The sequence below is a fragment of the Gallus gallus genome, chromosome 20, assembly GCF_016699485.2.
Source record: "Gallus gallus isolate bGalGal1 chromosome 20, bGalGal1.mat.broiler.GRCg7b, whole genome shotgun sequence".
NCBI lineage: Eukaryota > Metazoa > Chordata > Aves > Galliformes > Phasianidae > Gallus > Gallus gallus.
Genome location: NC_052551.1, coordinates 12,311,639 through 12,331,976, shown reverse-complemented (window position 1 = coordinate 12,331,976; position 20,338 = coordinate 12,311,639). Strand labels below are relative to the sequence as shown.

The following is a 20,338-nucleotide window of genomic DNA, read 5'->3' as shown; positions in this document are numbered from 1 at the left end:
AAGTGAGAAAACTGACTTAGTTAGAAAGCTGGCCCCAAGGTACGGAAACATTTTCAGTAGCTCAAAACTGATAATGAGTTTTTGCTAATGTTGTTTTATGGAGTAACAGAGGGAGTAGTTTTGGTGAGATGCCTGGGGATTTGATTGCTTCTGATTACACATCAAGAGTTATTTGAATTTATATGTAAATAATTTGCAAATAGAAAAGCTATTTCAAATTTATTCATTTTTTTGTTGTTGTTCAGGTTGACAAAACTGCTGAATTGGTGGCGAGATGGTACTACTGCACTCTGAGTCAAGAGAAGTTATGTCGCCCCATAGTAGCCTGTGAGCTGGGCAGGTATGATGTTGTATATAGTTCTCTGTATTAAAAGGTACTAATTTGGAAATAAAAGAATGTTATGAACATCAAATATGATTACTAAAAATTTTATTTTACAGGTTGTATAATAAAGATGCTGTCATTGAATTTCTGTTGGACAAGTCAGCCGATAAAACTCCTATGGAAGCTGCATCACATATCAAGAGCCTTAAGGTAAAAGGCTTAACACTAAGGAGTGCCACAAAATTCAAAGTCCTGCAAGACCTCAATTGGCTTGTCATCTCACTACCTATGAAAATTGCTAAAACAAAAACATGCAGTGGAAAAAATCTCTGGGAATCTTGTCATAGCTGAAAAATCATTAGTAAAGCAGCTTAAGTCTTGTTTGTTTTTTATCTTTCAGAATGTAACAGAACTAAACCTTGCAGATAATCCAGCTTGGAGTGGTGACAAAGAAAGTAAAAAAGGTGACACGTATGACGACATCCAGTCTGCACGCTTTATATGCCCTGTGGTGGGGTTGGAAATGAATGGAAGGCATAGGTCAGTAGTTTGCATTTCTGAATGTAGGTTATGAAAGTGGGTACAGTGTTAAGTAGAATATGTAGTAAGTAAAAAAAAAAAAGTTTAAATAAGTAATGGTACAAGTCACATACATCTTTATTGGGAATAGATGTCCTTCACTCGTTTCATTCTTAAAGAGAAAAGATGAAATGTTATCCCTTTCTCAAGTCAAGTTACATGTATCATAGAAGAGTTAAGAGTAGTGTTTACAGTGAATGAGAGACTTAAAGGGCTAAACCGTGGGTGACTGATATGGATTAGGGGAGAAAGGTTGAGTGAGACCTCCTTTGTAGCGGAGGGAATTGCATCAATCGCTGTATTCAAATATTGTGCTTGTGTCAGTTTTTTTTTATTTTGCTGAAGAAAGGATTCTAGTTTGGGCAAATTTGGAATTTGTTTTTCTGTGCATTTTAACTCTGATAGACGAAAGAGGTTGGGTTTACAACTTAACAGCTGCAAAGTATTTCTTCCTTAAGACAATAATTACAGTTATTCAGATGGAATTAAAGAGAGAACCTGAAAAGTAAACCTATTTTCCTCAGGGTCACCGTAGGGCAGTTTTTCTTCATGTGGGGATGATGCAGAGGATTAAGAGTAGCTCCCCCTAAAGAATTTGACATGAAAAGGATATTGTGAACTTGCAGATACAAATTTTAGACACACGGAGTTTATTAAAAATTCTGTTGCCTTTTCTTTAAAGGTTTTGCTTCCTGAGAAACTGTGGCTGTGTGTTCTCTGAACGTGCTCTCAAAGAAATTAAAACAGAAGTTTGTCACAAGGTGGGTTTTTCTTAGCTTTAATAGCAGTGGGGTTACGCATGACCCACAGAGGTAGATGGACATGTGTATGTACATGTATATTTATGTATATGTATGCAGAATTGTGTTCTCATCCACTATTTTAAAGTGTTCTGTTTTTTTTTTCATTTGAATACGCAGATTAGTAGCTAACAGTTTGTATATATGTAGCCCTAATTACCTTAATTTCCCTAGCACATTTTGTCTTTATATGACAATAAAGTAAAGTGAACTGGAAAAAAATTAGAGAGGAAAAGTAGTGTTGTGTATTGTGCTTATGCTAGGATTAGTAATTGCTTGTTACCAGCTAAGTGTTGCTTTCAGGTAGGTATTCTTTCAAAATGCAAGAGTTCTCTGAAGCGCAGTGTGTTTGAATATTGTAGGTTGCTGGATACAATGTTAACTGCTGGTTTAAGAATGACCAAATGGTTTTGAACCAAAATATATCCTGTGGGATACATGTGGGCCATTATGGGTCAGATGTGTGGTTTTGATGAGTGGTTCAGAAAGAGCAGTCCTGTCTTTGCCTGTGTGCTCTCTGTATTCAGCCTTTCTTTTCATATACTAGAATCTGATTTTGCTTCATCTTGAGCTGAGATTTGTAGTATAAATGCAGACTGGGAAATCTAGATGTATAGCAGCTCTTTTCTCTACTACTGTGAAATTTAGGAAAGCTTTTTCAAAACAAAGCTATTCTTGTGCATTAATCTCACCTATAAGCCTGCTGACCAGTCTTGAAAGCCTGCTGTTATTTTAACAACTGTTTCCCAAAGGCCTTTGCAAAGAGATGCATTAATGATGCAGGAAAAGCATTTCTGAATATCTCTTCTTCAGCGAGTGCAAACAGGAAGTCTGCAGTCCTCAGCTTTGTGTACTTTCAGCTAGATAATCTGAACAAGGTCGTGAAGGCCATATATTCGTGTGCTACGAGATGCGGATCAGAAAATGCTGTGTTTCATGGAACTGTAGCAAATTATTTTGCTCAAAGCAGAAGGTTTCTTCCTTTCTAGATCTCCTGGCTTGGCTCATTGAAACCCAGAAAGTGTTTTATCACTTTCTGGGAAGTCCCACAGACAGCTATCTCACTGCTCACTTTTCTCCATTTTTTTTTTTGTGGCAGCTTGTAGAAATAATGACACAGAGCCATGCTTATGGTGAAATAAGTGTTTAGAAGAATTGAAGAATTGAATGCATGTGCAGGCCTTGCCTATCCCAAGGAACTAGAAAAACACCAGATTAAGAATTCAGTTTCCCTTGGTTTATCTTGGCAGTATTTGCTGCTGTACTGGATGTGGAAGGCTTTATAGAGTTTAGGTGCATGGAAGATGAAGCAGTCTTTTAATCTGAGTGCTCTTGAAAATAAAAATAATTCCCCAATAGGAGCTTTACATGAAGTAGTTTTACTTATAGTATGTTTTTACACAGACATGCATTTTTTTCTAAGGCATTTTTTCAAAGTTTTGTAGAGCAAAGGGAGAAGGTTGTAAATAGCAGTGGGAAGATGGGTGCTGAAATATACAGGATATGACTGTTAAGAGGAAGGAAGAGCAGCAATTTTGCTTCGTGATAAAGGCATTTGATGCTGATGAGTACTGTGCAGCATGAAGCCCTGGCTCAGCAGCTTTCTGCTCTGTCCTGCTTCCTGCCTGATGCCCTTCAGGAAGGGCTGTATGTGACATAAAAAATGTCAGGTTAAAATCTGCCCTTTAAAGCCAGAACTTTTCACTTACTGTGTGTTTCGATTCTCCATCAGACTACTAAAATTAAATTAAAAGAACAACCCATACTCTTCCTAATCACTTCTCCTATTTGAAGATGTCTTGAACAAGGCTGTCAGTGCTAATCTGTGACATTCAATTTGGAGGCAGAGTAACGATTGTTGAATTTGTGCTGAAACTTCCAGACTTCTGATCAATCTGTGTAAAACAGAGATTATACAGATGAGATGAAACAACTGTTCCAGATGCCCTGTTAAGGGAATCAGTGAACATGTGGCAGGTAGTAGGGCAACCTGAGGAGGGAAGAGGATTGGCAGCATACAATGGGGCCCCCAAACACCTGTTTTACCATGTTCGGAACAGGCTTTCTGTTATATTTGTGATGGAGCTGCTCTGATACTGCTTACTCTGTACAGATTCCTGTCATTAAGACTGCACATTGCTGCCAGTAATGTAACTGAATGATTGAAGTAAAGGGTGGAATTGTACAGGTGCTTTGTTATCACTCTGTGCTGAAAATGCCATGGTTCTGGCATAATCAGAAGGGATGTCCAGCTTCTGAGGTTTATGAAACCTGCTGCACAGAGGGGCCGGGAGGCAGTGAGAAGCACAGATGAATTGTTATAATATTCCTTGTACTTTGTCTAATTCGCTCCTTGCTTATGACCATTGTACAAACCTATTTTTTAACCAGATGTTTCAAATGTAGTCTCTTGCTTCTCTTTAGAGTTTGTTTTGGAAGCATTTCCACATTTAACAGGCTTTAACACATACCAGAAATAGTATCTTAACTAGTAAAGTCTGTGCCATATAAAGCACTTAATGAAATGTTTAACTTAGATATAGAGCTATTGAACTTGTTCCTCAGGGTTTTTGAAATCGAAATTGCGCATACATCTTTCAGATATGTGTTAATGTGTGTGCAGTGTGTTACAGAGCCCAGTGTCTCCTTCGACCACGGTCACATTGCCACTTCGTGCTTAGAGCAACAGTTACCAAAAGTCAGTAAACATCAGTTGATGGCCCAGAGTTGTGCGTGTGTTACTGTGTGAGAGTAGATTGAGCACGATTGTGAATGGCTTTGTAATGCATAGTAAATGCTTTCAGCTTACACAGTTCTATTACTTGATTTTTTTTAACTGTTGATAGAAGGAGAAAACCAAAAGCACCACTATAAGAAATTAATGATGTTATGATTACCCAGTGATGGCTAAAATAATGTTTCTTAATGATTAAGAAAGGGTGGGTTAATCAGGGCCTTTGTATGTGTATAGTTTTGTGATTTAAAATATAAAATCCTTTAGGGAAGGAGGTTTGCTCACCAGTAGCTTTCTTCAGCTGACATTTGTTAAGTTTTCATTTTAGTTTTCAAGAAGAGAGCTTGTACTTTTTTTTTCCCCCAGTCTGATCAGTTCCTGCAAGCTGAGCCAATCTGAAAGCAGTGCCTATCGAATTTCACCTCCTCATTCAATTCAGAGGTGAAACACAATTGTTCTGCATGGCAGTGATGGATGGTGAAAGCTAGGTACTGCTTTTCCTACAGAGACAGCAATGAGGAATGTTACACTTGTGCTTTTAAAACTGGCATGGAGTAGAGAAATGCTGGGATTACCTTGCAGTGGATTGCGTGTGGTCTGGAGAGGAGTTATTATGCATTTTGTTCCCTCTAATACATGCAGAGACCCAACAGTGAGAGAGATGTTCAGCTTGCCTGACTGAACATGCTGAGTGACTTGGTTTTTTCCTTCTATCCATAAAGGAACATCTTCAGCAATAGTCAGCCACGGGGTAGGCTGTGAGCTTTACATGAGGCTGAGTCCTGGCCTTTGGGTTGAGTTTGTAAATTTCTGTAAATGAGCAGGGACAAGATGGTCCTTCTTTAGGTTAAAGTTCATTTGACAAACATTGTTTCCAGGAAACTTGTGTGGGAAAGCAAGCACTACAGTTCCAGGAAATCTGTTTGTTCTGCTGTGGGTCATTTGTTGATTCATTTTTGGTTTTGTTTGTTTTTTTTCTTTTTTTAATACTTGATCTTTAAGGCAGTTTTCCTGCAAAATGAGTGCTATTTGGGGTGCATATTGAAGTTTACATCTAAATTGCTCATAGATATTTCTTTACAATTTGTAGTTTCTAATCAAGTGAGCTTATAAGTAGCAGGATATTTTTTACTCACTCCTATCAGAGTTAATATGAAAAATTGAAGCTTGTTTGAACTTAATGGAATTAAATTTTTGGCTGCATTTTTGCAAAAAATAAAAACCTTTTAAAGGAGGAAGAACTGAGGAATTCACCACCAACTCTACTCTGTCTCCCCATCCGTCTCCAGTCTCTTCCGTGGCACAATTGAAAGGATTCATTTAAGAGCCCTTGAGGAGGGGAAGGAGCAGCTCCCACCTGGAAAAGGGCTGCATCCTCATTCACTTTATATTACTGTTCCCTGGTTTGACTTCGGTTGAATGTGAAAAGCCACTTCTTTAGTGCAGGCCAACTGCTGTTACTTGCAAAGGATCTGGGAAATGAGATCCTTATCCTGAATGTTTCTGGGTGTTATCTCCAGTTGTCAAGATTCAGGGAAGCTGTGGGGATTGAAAAACAGCTTTCACTCTGTTTTCCTTTGTTCCCTGGCATCCCGTTTCCCATGTCTCCTTGCCCTAAGCTCCTGCAGAGGATCAAAAACAAGGACTTAAAGTAAACACGCTTTGCAGGACACCTACTACTGTTACTGATACAGATACCCTTTTTAGTAAGAGCAAAGCATGAATAGTGCACCAGTGGTGTTGCCATGCTACACAATGAAATTAGAGATGCAGCTGGCCATGAATAACAGTGAAATGGGCTGTGTCTGAAACTGGCTGTCACCTGCTTCTCTGCAAGCTCTGCAGATTTAGTGGCAAGTTTGTTACTCAGAGCTATCTGTGTTATAAAGCATACAGCAGACACGACTTTAATTAACTTGTGGTATTCACATTTTACCTTTGTTCAGTCATTACTTCCATTTTGTTACTTTTATACCACTTAGTCCTCTTTTTTTCAGCTCTTTTTTTACAGACATGGGGAATGTGTATTTTTCAGTTAAATGAGTCACTTAGAAGATTATGAACTTCCCCCTTGTTACAGACATCATTTTCTCTAGGAATTAATCCTTTAGCAGTCATTGCTTTTTCTTTTACTGTAGTGAGCAACACTAACTGCTTATTTCACTGGTGAAACAGTAGTACAGCATTACAGCATGGGGGTGAGCACAGTATACCAGGTGAATGAAGTCTGTGGATGAAAACATTGATGGGTTCTCAGTATTTTGGGTGTACGTTTACATTTCAGTTAACCTCAAACGTTCAGCTTCATGTTGAAAGAGTTATCTTTCTGAAAACGCCAATCATCTTCAATTGGGACCTCTGCCTGGTGCAGCACTTTGAGCCTGTGGCGTCTCTCGAGGCAGTCCGTCACGAGTGGATACGTTGCAGGCTCAAATTTGTTGGCAAACAAGTGAGGTGATTCAATAATCCACTGTAAATCCCCTAGTCCATAGACACAAATGTCTCTGATGTAATGACCTGCAAAGACAAATGGAAGCGTCTGAAAGCAGCAGAAAGCTGGATGGAATCCTTAAAGAATAACTTCACTCTGTGGGGTTACTAATAACCTGTTTTACCTTTTGACTTCACACATTGAAATGTAGCTAGAGGTTAACACTGGATTTAAAACTTGAAGGCTGTTCTGATGTTGTGTTTTACATAAATGGGTATGTGTTATCTCCACCTGCTCCTCTGACAGTGCTTATCTCGTGGTGGGACATGCTGAAGTTCTCCTATTTCATTTGCATCCGTTCTTAAAAATGCAGTGCTTTACTGGATGCGTTTGCAGTTCTGTGTTTTTAACTGTCTTCTGCCTTTTTTTTCCACGTGGTCAGCACTATCCTGCTTCCTTAAATCAGACTGAAGAGATTTAGTTCTGATGTATCTGACAAATGTGCTTGTTGAGTAACCCTCTTCTCACTAAAACTGAGCAGTCTCGTTAAAGCGTCATTTAATGTAACAGAGGAAGGTAATCGAGTGTACAGAAGCTTGCAAAATAAGAAAATATGCACATATGCAGTTCTGTTGTTACCCCACTGAACTATGGAAGTATCCCAACTGGGGGTTGGGAGAAGGGTGGTCAGTATGTGGATACTGTGACAGTCTTTGCAACAGTGTGTCAGGAGGTATTTGCGTTGGATACAGCAGAGTAGGATGGGTTGTTGTTTATATGATAATTTCTAAATGTGTAGACTGTCTTACCACCTAGGCACATTCGTTGACTAGTTTAATGCCTAATACATAATTAGCAGTGAATGCAATTGTAATTCATGATTAAAAACTCACATTACCTTTGCAGCCTTTGTGTACGGTTCCTTCTTGATCTTTCCATTTAATGGCTCGTATGTTTCCTTCCCATTCTGCGTTTGGTGTAGCACCTGGAGCATCTTTAAAAGCATAAAGCTCTGATAAGATTCCTTTCTACTTATTTGAGGGATAATTTTGAGAGCGTGAGCTTTATCATAGTAAAAATTTGCTTTTTTAATTAACTCTTCTTTAGCCTGGTAGCTGATGGTCTGCACTGTAAGTAGGACTTTTCTAGAATCAACCTCCATTTCTTAGCCATCATAAAATGCGGTTTAAAAGAGCAGCATCAAGACTGAAAGAATGACCACGTTCACACAGTGCAACTCAGGGTGTTGTTAAGCTCTAAAACAGAACTCAGCTCTCTGTCCCATACCCCAGTGCTGTCACTGCAGGTGTTATTCTTAGTGCAAATAACATGCATCTTACCATGCAGACGGTTCAGTGTGACCCAGTAGTGTTCATCCGGACTGTATGTGTCTCTTGACCATTCAAGCAAGTCTTTTGCACGTACATCAGTCAGTGTAAACTCTACAAATTCTTTAGTTAATATGTAGTAGGCACTACCAAAATATATCGTCAAGTTGTATGGAGGTTTAGTTTTTGCATTCTTTGTTGGATACACATACGACATTCCAGAATGCACGTATTCTCTGTAACTAACCTGTGTCCTGTGTTTCATGTGAAGTGGTTGGACTACCCCAGGAGTCATATTTTTACCATTCCATTTACTTTTGATGTATTTTATAATGTCTTTGTTTGTTTTAATAGGATAATCTTGGCCACATAGATTAATAACATAATTCCACTGGATTTTGGAATGAACCAGATCTCTCATGCAGTTAATATCAGCTTGTAGCCTTGAAAATCCTGCATAAACAACGTTTTCCCTTTTTGAGGAAATAAAAATATTTTCAAAGCAATTTACAATGTTCTGTACAGCAGCTTTATAATCTGTTGGTGATTTCTCGTCAACGTGTATGCAGTAAATATTCTGAGGCATGTAAATAGCTCTTAGCAGCTTTACAAACATTTCCAGCTCCTTGTGAATTGTGATAATGTATGCCAGTGAGAAATTTCCTTCTTCAGCTGACAGTGGTCTCGTTATAAAGTGCAGAGCCTTCAAAACCACGGAACAGTTGCAGGGGGTCTGAACACAGCTGAGAGCTGCAGGTCTGTTGGTGTTCTGACAAATGCTTCCAATTTTAAGAGCGGCGGTTTTCCCCACAAAAAGAGCTGAACAAAGTTCATCTGGGTAAAATCCACACTCTGCTCTATTTGTACTACATTTCTGTTCGTCCGGCTCTGCAGAAAGTGTGTCCTTCAGGTAGATGAAAGTGTAGATGAACATACAGACAGCAATGCACAGCAGAAATCCTGATTTTGTTACATCGAGTGGGTTCATCTTCTATTATCCAGATACTGTCTTCTGATCATAGTTTAATTAGGCATGCAGGTTATCTGAAAGGAAGATTGAGATAAAGAGGGAGATAACCCTGTTGACTCTTTTCTTTTAATTGATGACATAGTAGTAATGCATTTATTAAGGTTGAGGTTTCTCTTCCACTTACACTAGGAAGGACTGTTTGTGTGCCCATGCTCATGCTGCAGTGCACTGGATGCAGTACTTACAGACCCTGAGTTGCTCTTCCTATGACAAAGAAAAATTAGCCAAAGAACCCCAACTGGCTTTGTACACTAATTACCTGAGAGTGGTGGGGGGAGGGCCAATAATATAGAAGTTAATTGTACTTTGTGGCAATGTGATTTCCAGTAGGCAAGCCCAGTGCAGATTGGTTGGGGTTCAGCCCTCAGAGCTGGGGAGGTGTGTGAGCACTGCAGCTAAGGGGCACTCGTTGCTGGGATTTGCTTGAGGTCTGGCAACGTGATGTTCTGCCTTGGAGGACCAGGATTCAGTAAATTAGGTCAGCAACAAATTTATTAAATAACCAAAAGGGGAACACTAAAATACAATCCACAATATGCACCATTCTTTATCCTCATAAAGTCAGCAAGTGTTTCTAACTCATTTGGAACTTTCTTTTTCCCCCTTCTCTTGACACCTTTGTATTAGTGCTTTGGAAAGCACCTAATTTTTCCACTGTGATTTTTTTTTTTCCCTGCATACACCTTTCTTCCTGAAACATCAGAAGTGCAGCAGTCCTGAGTCCTCCAGCTCCTGTGTGAGGTCTATATCCCTTTCCTAGAGAAAATTTCCCTGGAGCAGAGGAATGATCATCAGCTGTCATTAAGCTTAATAGTCAAGAAATACTTCATTTATATTTTAAAGATAATTCATCTTCTCTTGGACCTTATTTAGTGAATTTGTTTTTAACAAATTTTGTAATTTAACTTGTAAGTATCCCATACTTTGCATCCTAACATATTTGTTATATAAGAATGGAGAACAAGCACCTGCTTTAGAAGCTTGGAAGTAAAGAGGCTGTTGCAGTTAAAGTAAAAAAGAGACTAAGAATTTAAAAAGCATTAAAAATACAGGATTTGTACCAAGAGAACAGATACTGTATAGTAGTAATTAATTCTGTGATTCTGGTTCTGTAATATCTTAAGATCTGCTAGGTTATCAGGAAGAAATGTACTTATTTTATTGTCCTTACCGGTATGCTCTGAATTTCATGCTGAATGAATGCCTCTTTTCCACTGAGCATTCTGGAAAATGGATTCGTGTTAGGTGGAGGATTCATCCATTTTGCTTCTGTGTTCTGTCAGCGGTGCTCTTCGGTCTGCACTGAATGCATAGGCCCAAGAAAAACATGAGAAAATCACAGCCCAGGGGAGTACTTTTTTTTTTTTCTCAGCTGCTCCCAAGGGATAAATGTACTGTGTAAACAAGCTTGATCGTCTTTCAGCCATTTATGTTTAAAAAAAAACTTCACTTGTGGAAGTAGACTTGAGTCCTCTTCAATCTTTCAGTATTACACAAAGAAGAAGGGAGAAGAAACAGCACTGTAAGGTGGAAGTAAGGATTTCTGCAGTAAAAAGGGCACGAGTGGTGCAGGCTGCTACCAGCTGACTGCCAGAGCCACCCAGGGATTTGCATAAGGGACATTAGCAAAAGCAGTTGGGGCAGGAAGTGTTACAGAAACACTGAACCTTTTTGGAGCTGAAGCCAGAAAAAACAGTTTGTTCTTAGTGAATAATTAAAGGAGGGACATTATGGTTGCTTTGAAGTAGTGAATATGATGAAATCTCTGTGGAATTTCACATACTGGATGTAAAAATTTCACTGAAGATACTGGGCAGTTACAGAAATATTTGGGACTTGCTTGGAAAACAGCATCTGTCTGTACAGGATGAGTGTGCTGTCTGCTTTTCCACTGTTTATTACACGTTGGGTTGTGGGGGGTGGTTTGTTTGTAATTCAATACAATTGTGGGCAGGTTGTGAAGGATAGCTCCCTGGGGATCCAAGCTGTAACCTGTTTGTTCCATCCCTGAAATTTCTATTGCCCATCACATCATAGCTTCCAGGGATGTTTCAGATTGTTAAGTATTTACTATGGATTTTTCCTATTGAACTGTGTAGCATCTGGACTAACCCAGGCTGCCTTGCCTTTCAGTTTTCTTATGCTGGAGTGCCACTGTAGGTATTGAAACTCAGCCTGTTCTATACTATGGATAGGACTGCTAAACCCAGAGTACAAAGTTGTAATTTTTAGAAATGCTGAGAGTGCCATTCTTCAAAGAACAGCCCATGGTAGGGATTGTCACACATCCTCGTGGCTGCTGTCATGGATGTTACCTAATGGAGAATGGTTGTCTTAATCCAACTACAGTAAAAGATAAACTCTAGAGAAAAATTCAACTATACCTGAAAATAAGCCTGTGAAATATCATCTCAGTTTATAAAAACTCCATTAACTGTATATGTTGCAGTACCTTTCAGAGTTAGGATGGGATCATATCACAGCTCACTATTTCTTCCTGCTGTAAGATTTCAGATTTGCAGCCTCTGTAAACTTCCTGTTTTGACTGTACCCTTTGAACTGCTAATATTAATGGAGTTTGTGTGGCAGTAATTCAGTGAAACAAATGGCTTAGGAATACTTCATCTTCTAATAATTATATGGTGAAAAGGCTTTAGCTCTTGTATTTCCAAATCTTTTTATATCTGTCTGTCATCTGAAAGATGTCTTCGCTAAGGCCTGCATAAACATTTCATAAGCAAGACAATACTCATTTAGTCCTTGAAAAACTTAATTGTAAAAGTGGTGTTTTTAACTGCTTTTTACTTAGCTTTTTCAGTAAGCTTTGGTGAGTGTGCTGATTCTGCCTCTGTGCTATGACATGTATCAAGCAAATGAAAATACTCTTCTTCAGTCCCAGCTCGTACCACCTTATACATTTTATATCATTCTTATTTGAATATTACATCAATATTTTCCAGTGAATACAAATGGATTTGTGGAGGCGTACCTTCCTATCTTTGATTTTGTTGTTGGAGAGTGTATTTGATCTCATTACAATTCCAGTCAAATAATATGAGAGCTATTTAAACCATTAAGAATCGTGGTTGTGAGATGCTAAGTTGGTTGCAACAGAAGTAAACCACATATTTATAAGCATTGAGACTTTTGATGCAAGCAGTGCTTGTAGTAATGGCCAACCTGTCCTGCACATCAATGACAGAGTCAAAACAAACAGACCCTGACTGCAGGCTTGGGTATTCTGTTAAAGTGAAAATGAAGGATTTTTTTCTGCTTTATTTAAGAGAGTAAAAAACCTGAAGTCTGAAAATGTAATTTATTTCGTCTTACCTTGTCCAGGGTCAGCCAGGAGAAGGCAGCATAATAGAAACAAATAGAGTCCCGTTGTCATTCAGCAGCATTCAGTCAGTGTTCTTCATTCTGTTGCTTGTGTGGAAATTTCGTATAATTGAAAGGGGTTAAACATTAACATGACTTGGTTTCCTGCGATGCTTAACATATTTATTCTGCAGCAGTGCTGTTCAGCTTCAGAAGAAACGTCCTCTGCTTCACGATAATAAGAGGGAATTTGAGCTTCTCCAGATTTCTGGTGCCACTCTTCAGAGACGGTCTTTGAAGGGCCTGAAATCAGACTTCCAGAACATCCACTGCTGATGATTATAAATAGTTGTGGTTTACCTCGGAGGCTTTAACCCCAGTGCTGCTAGCAGAGTGCTGGGTGATGAGAATGGGAGGGAAAGCCACCCTCACTCCTCCTCCTCCTCCCCCTCCTCCTCCTTAACTGTTTGCCTGCTGAAACTTCCAGGTTGCAGCAAAGAAGCATAGGAAGGAACTGCCCCTGGTCGCCTCTTGTGTCTGACACCAACCAGATAATAGATGAAATGTCATCCTCCTGAACCCTTCACTGTTAGTGCTTTTATTAGGACTCTTGGGGTTTTTAATAAGTGAAAATTTAACAGTTCAGGTTTACTGGATTTGCAAAGCTGTAGCAGTAAGTGGGAAGGCTGGCATATTTTGGATACTTACAGATTAAAATAGAATATTGCTCGGAAGTAAATAGAAAACCTCGAAGTAAATTTGGGCACAGCTGCAGGTACAGCAGATAGAAAATTGTCGCTGACTTGAAGGGAAGCTCTATGAATAGAGGCTGCAGCTCGGGCAGTCTGCTGTAGTGGATGCTGTGACTCTGAGAGAAAGAGCACGGCACAAAATGCGCACTGTATGTAGGAGACTTTCCCACTCTTCCCAGGCTATCATTCAGTCTTTGTCCCATTGCTGCTCAGTCGCAATGCCAGAAATGGTGCTCACAGCTCCTGCAGTGCTGCCCTTCTGGAAGACTCTCTCAGAGCATGTATTTAGTTAACCATTACTGTCTCTTGTAGCTATTCATGCGTCAAGGTTGTGTGGCTGGTAAACTAATGCTGGCTTGGTCCTTGGCCGAAAAGCATGTCTGCTCAGTGACATCTCTGAATGTTGCCCTGTCTAAAGAGGGATGGATGGGTCTGCTCTGGAGAGAAGTGTTTTTGGATAAGTATCAGTTCCTTCTGTCGTGTTCATAATGGTTACATTTAGGAGGACTGCAGGAGTTAATTTAGTGTTCATAGTTCAGGAAATGACTTTCAGGTTTCTCTAGGACATTAGATTTTAACACTGATGTAAATATCTAGATAATGGAAATGTATTTGCCTGTTATCTAATTGTATTATGAGGCTGCTGTAGTCATGGACAGAACTGCATCTAAAACACTGAACAAAATAATGCCTATCAGGAGTACTGTACAGCAAGGAATCGGGTACAAATGTTGTCTTCTAAGTTTCAGCCACAGAAGATGATTTTGCTATTACTTAATAAACTAACAAACAAAAAACCAGCACCTTTGTTCTTTAATGAAGGCAACTACCCTACCCTATTAAATACCCTTGTTGTTTGGAAGAAAATCAGCGAGAAATGAGCATGGAGGGCTTCTTTGGAATCAGTACTGTTCCAGTCATTCTGTCCTCAGGATAAAGACTAATGGTCTGTCCTGGCTGTGGGGACTTCTCACTCCCAAATACCTGAGCTCATACTGAACTGCTGTTTCCAACAGTAGCTCATTGAGCAGCAGTGGAAAAAACGTGGGCTGTTCTTCCACTTCCTGTGTGGGACCCACTGTTCTGTCCAATGCTCTGAATATTCATCTCTGCAACCCTTACTTCTCCTTCATAGTGTCCCACTATTCATTTTGCAAACTGCTCATCACTTGAGTTACCTGTGTTTGTTGTAATTAAACAAATGAAGGGGCGCATGTATGATACTTTAATCCCTGCTACCAACACACTAGTAACCTTTATAAACCTCAATTCAGAAAGCAGAGGAGTGGTAACAGAGAGGAACATAAACCAATCCAGCAGATTTGCAGAAGGCCTCTGGATTTATCAAAATTAAAAAAAAAAATGATGAGATCTTAAAATGGAAAATGCCGTAGTGGATGTGCTGGGTGTTCTCTGGATGATTAAAAATTGTGCAGACATCTGTGTACTCAATCAGGAGACAAGTTACATGAGGCTGATTACTTATATAATCCAGATTAATTAATGGATGCACTTTGAAAATGTAAAACTTGGTAGTGTTTAATAAATCAAGTGAAGGGCAGTGAGATGGCAGGGCTGGGTTAATGAATAATGCCATCTTTACGGCCCCCTCGTATAAATGAATAGCTGCTCTCAGGCATCGTTGTTTATGTGACTGTCAGTGGAAAGATGCAGTGTCATACTGTTTAGATTGTAATCATATGCATTCACGAGGAAAAAAAAAAAAAAGAAAGTGTGGAAAACAGCTTTGAAGAGCTTAATATTTTCATAGTTCTGAAATCCTTTTAGAACTTGCAGTGCAGGTTGGCATGGGAGCTGCTTTCAGATGTGGTTCTCAGAAGTTCACGATTCACTACAAAGACAAGCAGCAAAGGGAAAGGTTAGAGAACTCCCTGAAGAGAAGAGGGCAATCGGAGGGGTTAATTCCAGCAAAGGTTCACCAGGATGAGGATCCTGAAAAAGTAGTGATTTTTGTCCTCTTTTCTTGAAGTGTGGTGTTCCCTTTCAAGAGGAAGATGTGATTATCCTTAATGGTAATAAAGAAGATGTGGAAGTACTGAAGAAAAGAATGGAGGACAGAAGACTCAAAAGTAAATTAGAAAAGGTAATCTTATTTTATATTGAGTTATTTTCTGTAATGCAATCTTCTGTCAGATCACATAAATTTTTCTGCTGCCCTTTATACCCACTGGAGGATTTACTTGGTATGCTGCGTTGTACTTCAGTGCTACTTCTAAAAGCAGAGCTTGTGAGATGCTGTGTGCATATTCCACTAACAGTGTGCTCACCTTGTATCTGCTGGAACTTTCTTGTGACTAGCAGGCATGGTGCTCTGAAAATCATGGAATTCAGTGATACAGGTATAATGAAGCAGGGTGCCAAGAAATGTGGTCATGTTCTGCAGTTCTTAACAGTCCTGATTAATGACAATGATTATTCTCGCTGTACTGTTGAGGTCTTGGCTTTTTTTTTTTTATTATTTAAACAGGCAAAATGCCATCAAAATACTCTCACTGTGCACTCTAATGTATGCTACTGTTCTGTCAAGTAGCAGTTGCTGTGTGGCACAGAATTGTCAAATGACAGCAGTGCAGTGAGCTGCCGGTCTTCCTGCCCATATGACAAGGCATAAGGAACAAGGAGTTAGCACTCTTCTCTAGCAATCTTCATAAATTCTAGTTTCTCATGTGTAGCCATGATGAAATATATGTGATATACATTCACCTACGTTCATATATACTATGCATAACGTTGCCAGATAACGGGAGGTAGCTTTTCTTTCTAAACTTGTCAGTAAGAACGAAGATGGAAGCACCCTGAAAATAAGGGAGGGTTTGTTTTGTGCAATTACAGTGAAGAGCTCCAGGAGAGCCCCGCCTGCTGTCAGCATTGTACTGCTCTACCACCACCTTCTGGCTGTGCTCTGCAGCAACATGTGGTGTGGCATCTTCTTCCCAAAGCATTAATCATGTTCTTCACAGCACGGGTTCTCCTAATCCTTATAAGATATTTAAATAATTTATTTTCATTGTGTTTGTCTGACATCCTTGAGTTATGTCCTCCATTCTGAGTGTATGCCGTCTGCTTTTGTGATAATAACACCAGTGGCTGTTCTAGTACATCTTTCAGTTTGGCATTTCATGTAACCCAAGCCAGTAATGGGATACTTGTTGCTGCTGCTGTTTATGGGATTTTTTTGTTTGTTCTTTTTTTTAATCTGGACAATCATAAATTAACTTGGAAAATCTGGTCCACAGATGCTTTTAAAAATTTTCAGTTAACTATTCACACCTTTTCCTCCCAAGGAATTTGCAATAAAGGGCCCAGTTATTGCAAGTTACCCAGAAGGGTTTTTTTAATTAACTAAATGAAAAGATGTGATATAAGATGTGGGACTATTCTGAATTTCTTAATGAAAAATATCTTTATTAAGTACAGTTACTTTGTCCTGTTTAAAGTCTTTCAATTTCCTGTCCCACTATGTGGGTGTGGAGTGTGAGATTACATTGGTGATTATCTCTCCTGCTGCCCCACTGCAAAGTGTACAAACCAAAATAGCAAAGCGGGACAGCTTAGTTTTGGCCTGTGTGGTTTTCTTCAGGATTCCTTCAGGGTTTCTGAGATTATTATTTTTGCCTTATATAAATAATATCAAAGTATGGAGCGATATTGTGGAAGGAACAGTTTCAGTGTATAAGACATAAAAATGTAGCAAACTGTGTGTGTATCAAATGCAAACTGGGAATTGCATATCCTGTCAGTACATCACCAGATTTCTGCTTGTGTTTCAGAAGTCAAAGAAATGTAAGTCAGCAGAATCAGCTGCCCAGCAAGTTACCACTGAAGGTAATTTCACAGCTGTACATTAATTGAACTCTTATGAGTCATGAAGCAGATGAACAATTTCATTTATTTATTTCATAGATTCTCCAGGTCCATCTAAAGTTAAGAACAGTAAGGACTGCATCGCCTCCAGTTCTGGGGAGAAGAGGCACATCATCTTCACCAAAAGTTCAGGTTGGTGGCTGTGTTTTCATTGAAGTGTGAAAAAAGCACACCAGTAGATCTGCTTTGAAAACTAATGTTGGAGAAATCCATGTCTGACAATTTTGTACTGGAGTTCTCAGAAGCTTCCCGGTTACTTCCTTCGTTTCTGTGACTTTTTTTTAAAGGCTCATTTAAGTTAAAATCTGTCACTTTTATCACATCACCCATCCTTGTGTGTTCTTTTGCTGCTTCATACTTTTTTATATTTTCAGTTCCCTCTGTTCTGACTTCTGAACTTCTTCACAGCCTATCTTAATCTATTATCTTTCTCGGTAATAAAAGGTCAGCTCCTGTCTCCATGCAAGCCGTGATTTCATGGCTTGCTTTTTCAGAGAATCATAATATTATGTTTTTTGATGTCTCCAATCAATACTGACGTCTTCATACAGAAATACAGATGTGTTTTTCAAGTCAGTCTGAGGTTTCAGGGTGAAGAATTCAAGTACTGCAGCCACAGGAAAAGGCAATGTAATCTGTGTAAAGAATCTAATAGTAATTTATCTACAGTTCATCATTTCTCTGTGTGAGAAATAGAATTTCCATTGGAAGTGCTTCACCTGCCACTCACTGTCTGTTTTCATAAAGGTTAAACTTTTGAAAGCATTTAATTTGAGATCTATTAAATTGCTCTAGGATGTTTAGGAACCTCGTAGTTCTAATGTTTGATGTCTTTTTCTTTTCCAATAATGCAAAGGAGAAAAACATGCCTTTTGAAATGTCAGGTCACTGGTTTGTTTCTGACAGCAGTTATATTGACCAGAAGGGGAATAGATGGAGAGAAGAAAAATCCACGGAGTGAGGAATGCCAGTAGCATAGGAATTAATTTGTGAACATGGCACCCCAAGGTTTCTGGACTTCCAGCATACACATTCATTTTTTTCAAATCCATTGTTTCGTAATTCTTTCCAGACAACTATTAGTGCCATTAAAAGCAGTATTCTCCAAATACATGAAAAGGATCTGATCTGTCATGCTTTAGAATTGCGTATAGAATTCTTATGACTGCATGCAGAAATCAGATAAGTGCATTTTCAGACTCCCCTCTAGTTATTTACCCACAGTTGTGCCTAAGATACATGAAATACATGGAGTTTCTGCAGGCTGTAATGTAGTAATTTCTTTGTGCAAGAGATTTGTTCCATGCTTTTTGCAATACTCTCTTCCTGCAACAGAGAAGGCTACACAGTCATTTAGAAAGAGCAAGTTTTTTAATTGGGTTTGTTTGATTGGCTCTGTAGCAGTAGATATAATGCACTGAGAGAGACGGCATCAAAAACAGAGGGATGGGTGTTTTCCTATCCCAAATATTATAATAAAAAAAAAAGAATGTGGGCAATTGTTACTGGTTGTAAATGACTTTGCAAAGAATAAAGGGAGAAGATCGATTCCCTGGGGACAATATTTCACAAGTTTAGCTTTGTCATTTGGTAGCTGATTTTCAGACAATGCTTCAGAGTGATGGAATACTTTAATATTTCTTTCTTAAAACTCGAGATCAGAGCCGTTTTTCACTGGGAGGAATAAATGTTGTCAGTACTGAGTTACAGCACGGGGGGGTTACACGAGTAGGAAAGAATTACTCTCCAGGATTTGTGAATGCATTTTCAGCATAAATTCTGTGAGCCAGGAACATGTTACAGTTGAGTTCAATTACATTTTTTTTGTGTGTGGAAAAAATGCGTGTGCTCCTTGTCTGTACATACAGTATTTTAAATAATTTCACTGGTATTAATGTAAACACCTTTTTGTATTGTTTTTTTTTTAATTGTGGGCTTTTACATATGTATGATTCTATTCCTTTTTTTCTAGCAGATGATAGAAGTTCATCTGTCCCAGGAAAAGTCAATAAGGCTTCTACTGCCACTAAGAGATCCATTGCAGACAGCGACGAGAAATCTGAGGCATACAAATCTATTTTTACAACACACAGCTCAGCAAAACGTCCAAAGGAAGAGTGTTCCAATTGGGTTACTCACACAGCGTACTGTTTCTGAAACAATGACAAGCCTGATCGTAACGTTCATCCCTGCTTTCCTTCCCTGAGGCTTTTTCTGTACAACTCTAATGCAGAAAGTAGCTGAAGTTATCTGGAATTCAGTTTGCAAGTTGTCTGTAAACTAACAAATAGCTAATGAACTTGTGTTAGTTGCTACTGAAATAAAAAATAGGTAACCAGAATCCATGTTGTATCAGCATTCTGAAATGATGGCTTATTTACCCAGTGTGTTTTCTGTTGTTTCCGTAGTTGTATGCAGTAACTAGCCTCAGAAGGAGGAATGAGGATAGGAGGATCTGCTTGCTCTCTTCTTCTGTTGATTTTCACTGCAACTGTATTTGAAGTTTTTGTTATATCAGCACAGAAATTCAACTTTCTGAAAGATTCTTCAGGCATTTTCAAGTAATATTCATTTTGATGGAGCATATCATAACCATAACCCTTTGTGTTCAGTTGCACAGGCATATAAACGCTTATTTTGTTAGTGTTAGAACAGGATGATTTTACATCATAGTGTATTAACCTGGGCTTTCCTTCAGCCCTTTTATTCTTAGCTTTTCTTCACATCCAGGAGTCCTATTAAATTGTTACTGTTGTGTAGCAATGATTTAGTAGCTGAATATTTGAATTCAGTAATACCTGCAATGACCAGGAAGAGGCATGGAGGATTTTCACCTTTCCTTCTTCCTTTTTAAAAATTAAAATCTGCTTTAGTGATTTGGGCTCAAACAAACCAGAACAGGAGTGCAGAACCACTTTTACAACCACTGTGTGATGTTACAGCATTACTGTTGTGTGTGAAAATGATTAATGAATCCTCATCATTTCTTTTGAAAAGTATCCCCATTTATAATTGGCAGTAGTTAATTGGAAATGCAGATGTTGTGTTTATATTTGCGTAGGTGATCTTCATGGTTCAGGCGTGTTGAAAGAAACTGCTGGGATTTTATTTCTGTTTTGATAGGTGTCATTAAACATTGGCTCTCTGTTGAGTTTA

General features: G+C 38.9%; 2 protein-coding genes across 8 annotated transcripts in view; one reads left to right on the top strand and one right to left on the bottom strand.

Annotated features, from left to right (window-relative positions):
• RTFDC1 (replication termination factor 2 domain containing 1) overlaps nucleotides 1-20,338 on the top strand; it is a 21,261-nt gene extending 923 nt beyond the window's left edge. Inside the window, exons 2-9 of one of the 2 annotated variants that reach the window (NM_001006297.3) lie at nucleotides 246-340; nucleotides 442-535; nucleotides 726-865; nucleotides 1,587-1,665; nucleotides 15,288-15,401; nucleotides 17,089-17,143; nucleotides 17,222-17,314; nucleotides 19,158-20,338. In NM_001006297.3, coding sequence (NP_001006297.2) covers nucleotides 246-340; nucleotides 442-535; nucleotides 726-865; nucleotides 1,587-1,665; nucleotides 15,288-15,401; nucleotides 17,089-17,143; nucleotides 17,222-17,314; nucleotides 19,158-19,339 — 852 coding nt within the window. In that variant the 3' untranslated portion in view covers nucleotides 19,340-20,338. Of the gene's footprint in view, nucleotides 1-245; nucleotides 341-441; nucleotides 536-725; nucleotides 866-1,586; nucleotides 1,666-15,287; nucleotides 15,402-17,088; nucleotides 17,144-17,221; nucleotides 17,315-19,154 lie in introns of both variants that reach the window. The other variant, NM_001396856.1, reaches the window with a different exon arrangement.
• On the bottom strand, nucleotides 3,005-12,956 carry GCNT7 (glucosaminyl (N-acetyl) transferase family member 7). 6 transcript variants are annotated; one of them, XM_046903083.1, is made up of 6 exons: nucleotides 12,558-12,956; nucleotides 10,399-10,707; nucleotides 9,352-9,431; nucleotides 8,210-9,241; nucleotides 7,768-7,863; nucleotides 3,005-6,955 (listed from the first exon to the last, which is right to left on the bottom strand). In XM_046903083.1, the coding sequence occupies exons 4-6, from the start codon at nucleotides 9,183-9,185 to the stop codon at nucleotides 6,729-6,731; spliced, it is 1,299 nt and encodes a 432-aa protein (XP_046759039.1). In that variant the 5' UTR covers nucleotides 9,186-9,241; nucleotides 9,352-9,431; nucleotides 10,399-10,707; nucleotides 12,558-12,956; the 3' UTR covers nucleotides 3,005-6,728. The 6 variants fall into 6 exon arrangements, with proteins under 6 accessions (XP_046759039.1, XP_015152020.2, XP_040506992.1 ...); XM_015296534.4 differs by having other exon boundaries at nucleotides 10,399-10,529; XM_040651058.2 differs by having other exon boundaries at nucleotides 9,352-10,707.

Excerpts from the sequence above, each read along its gene's own strand:
- GCNT7 (XM_040651058.2), bottom strand. The coding sequence starts at position 9,185 with ATGAACCCACTCGATGTAACAAAATCAGGATTTCTGCTGTGCATTGCT. Across the intron at positions 7,864-8,209 it reads CACACTGAACCGTCTGCATG|ATGCTCCAGGTGCTACACCA; the intron begins GTAAGATGCATG and ends ATGCTTTTAAAG. Across the intron at positions 6,956-7,767 it reads CGTACACAAAGGCTGCAAAG|GTCATTACATCAGAGACATT; the intron begins GTAATGTGAGTT and ends TTGTCTTTGCAG.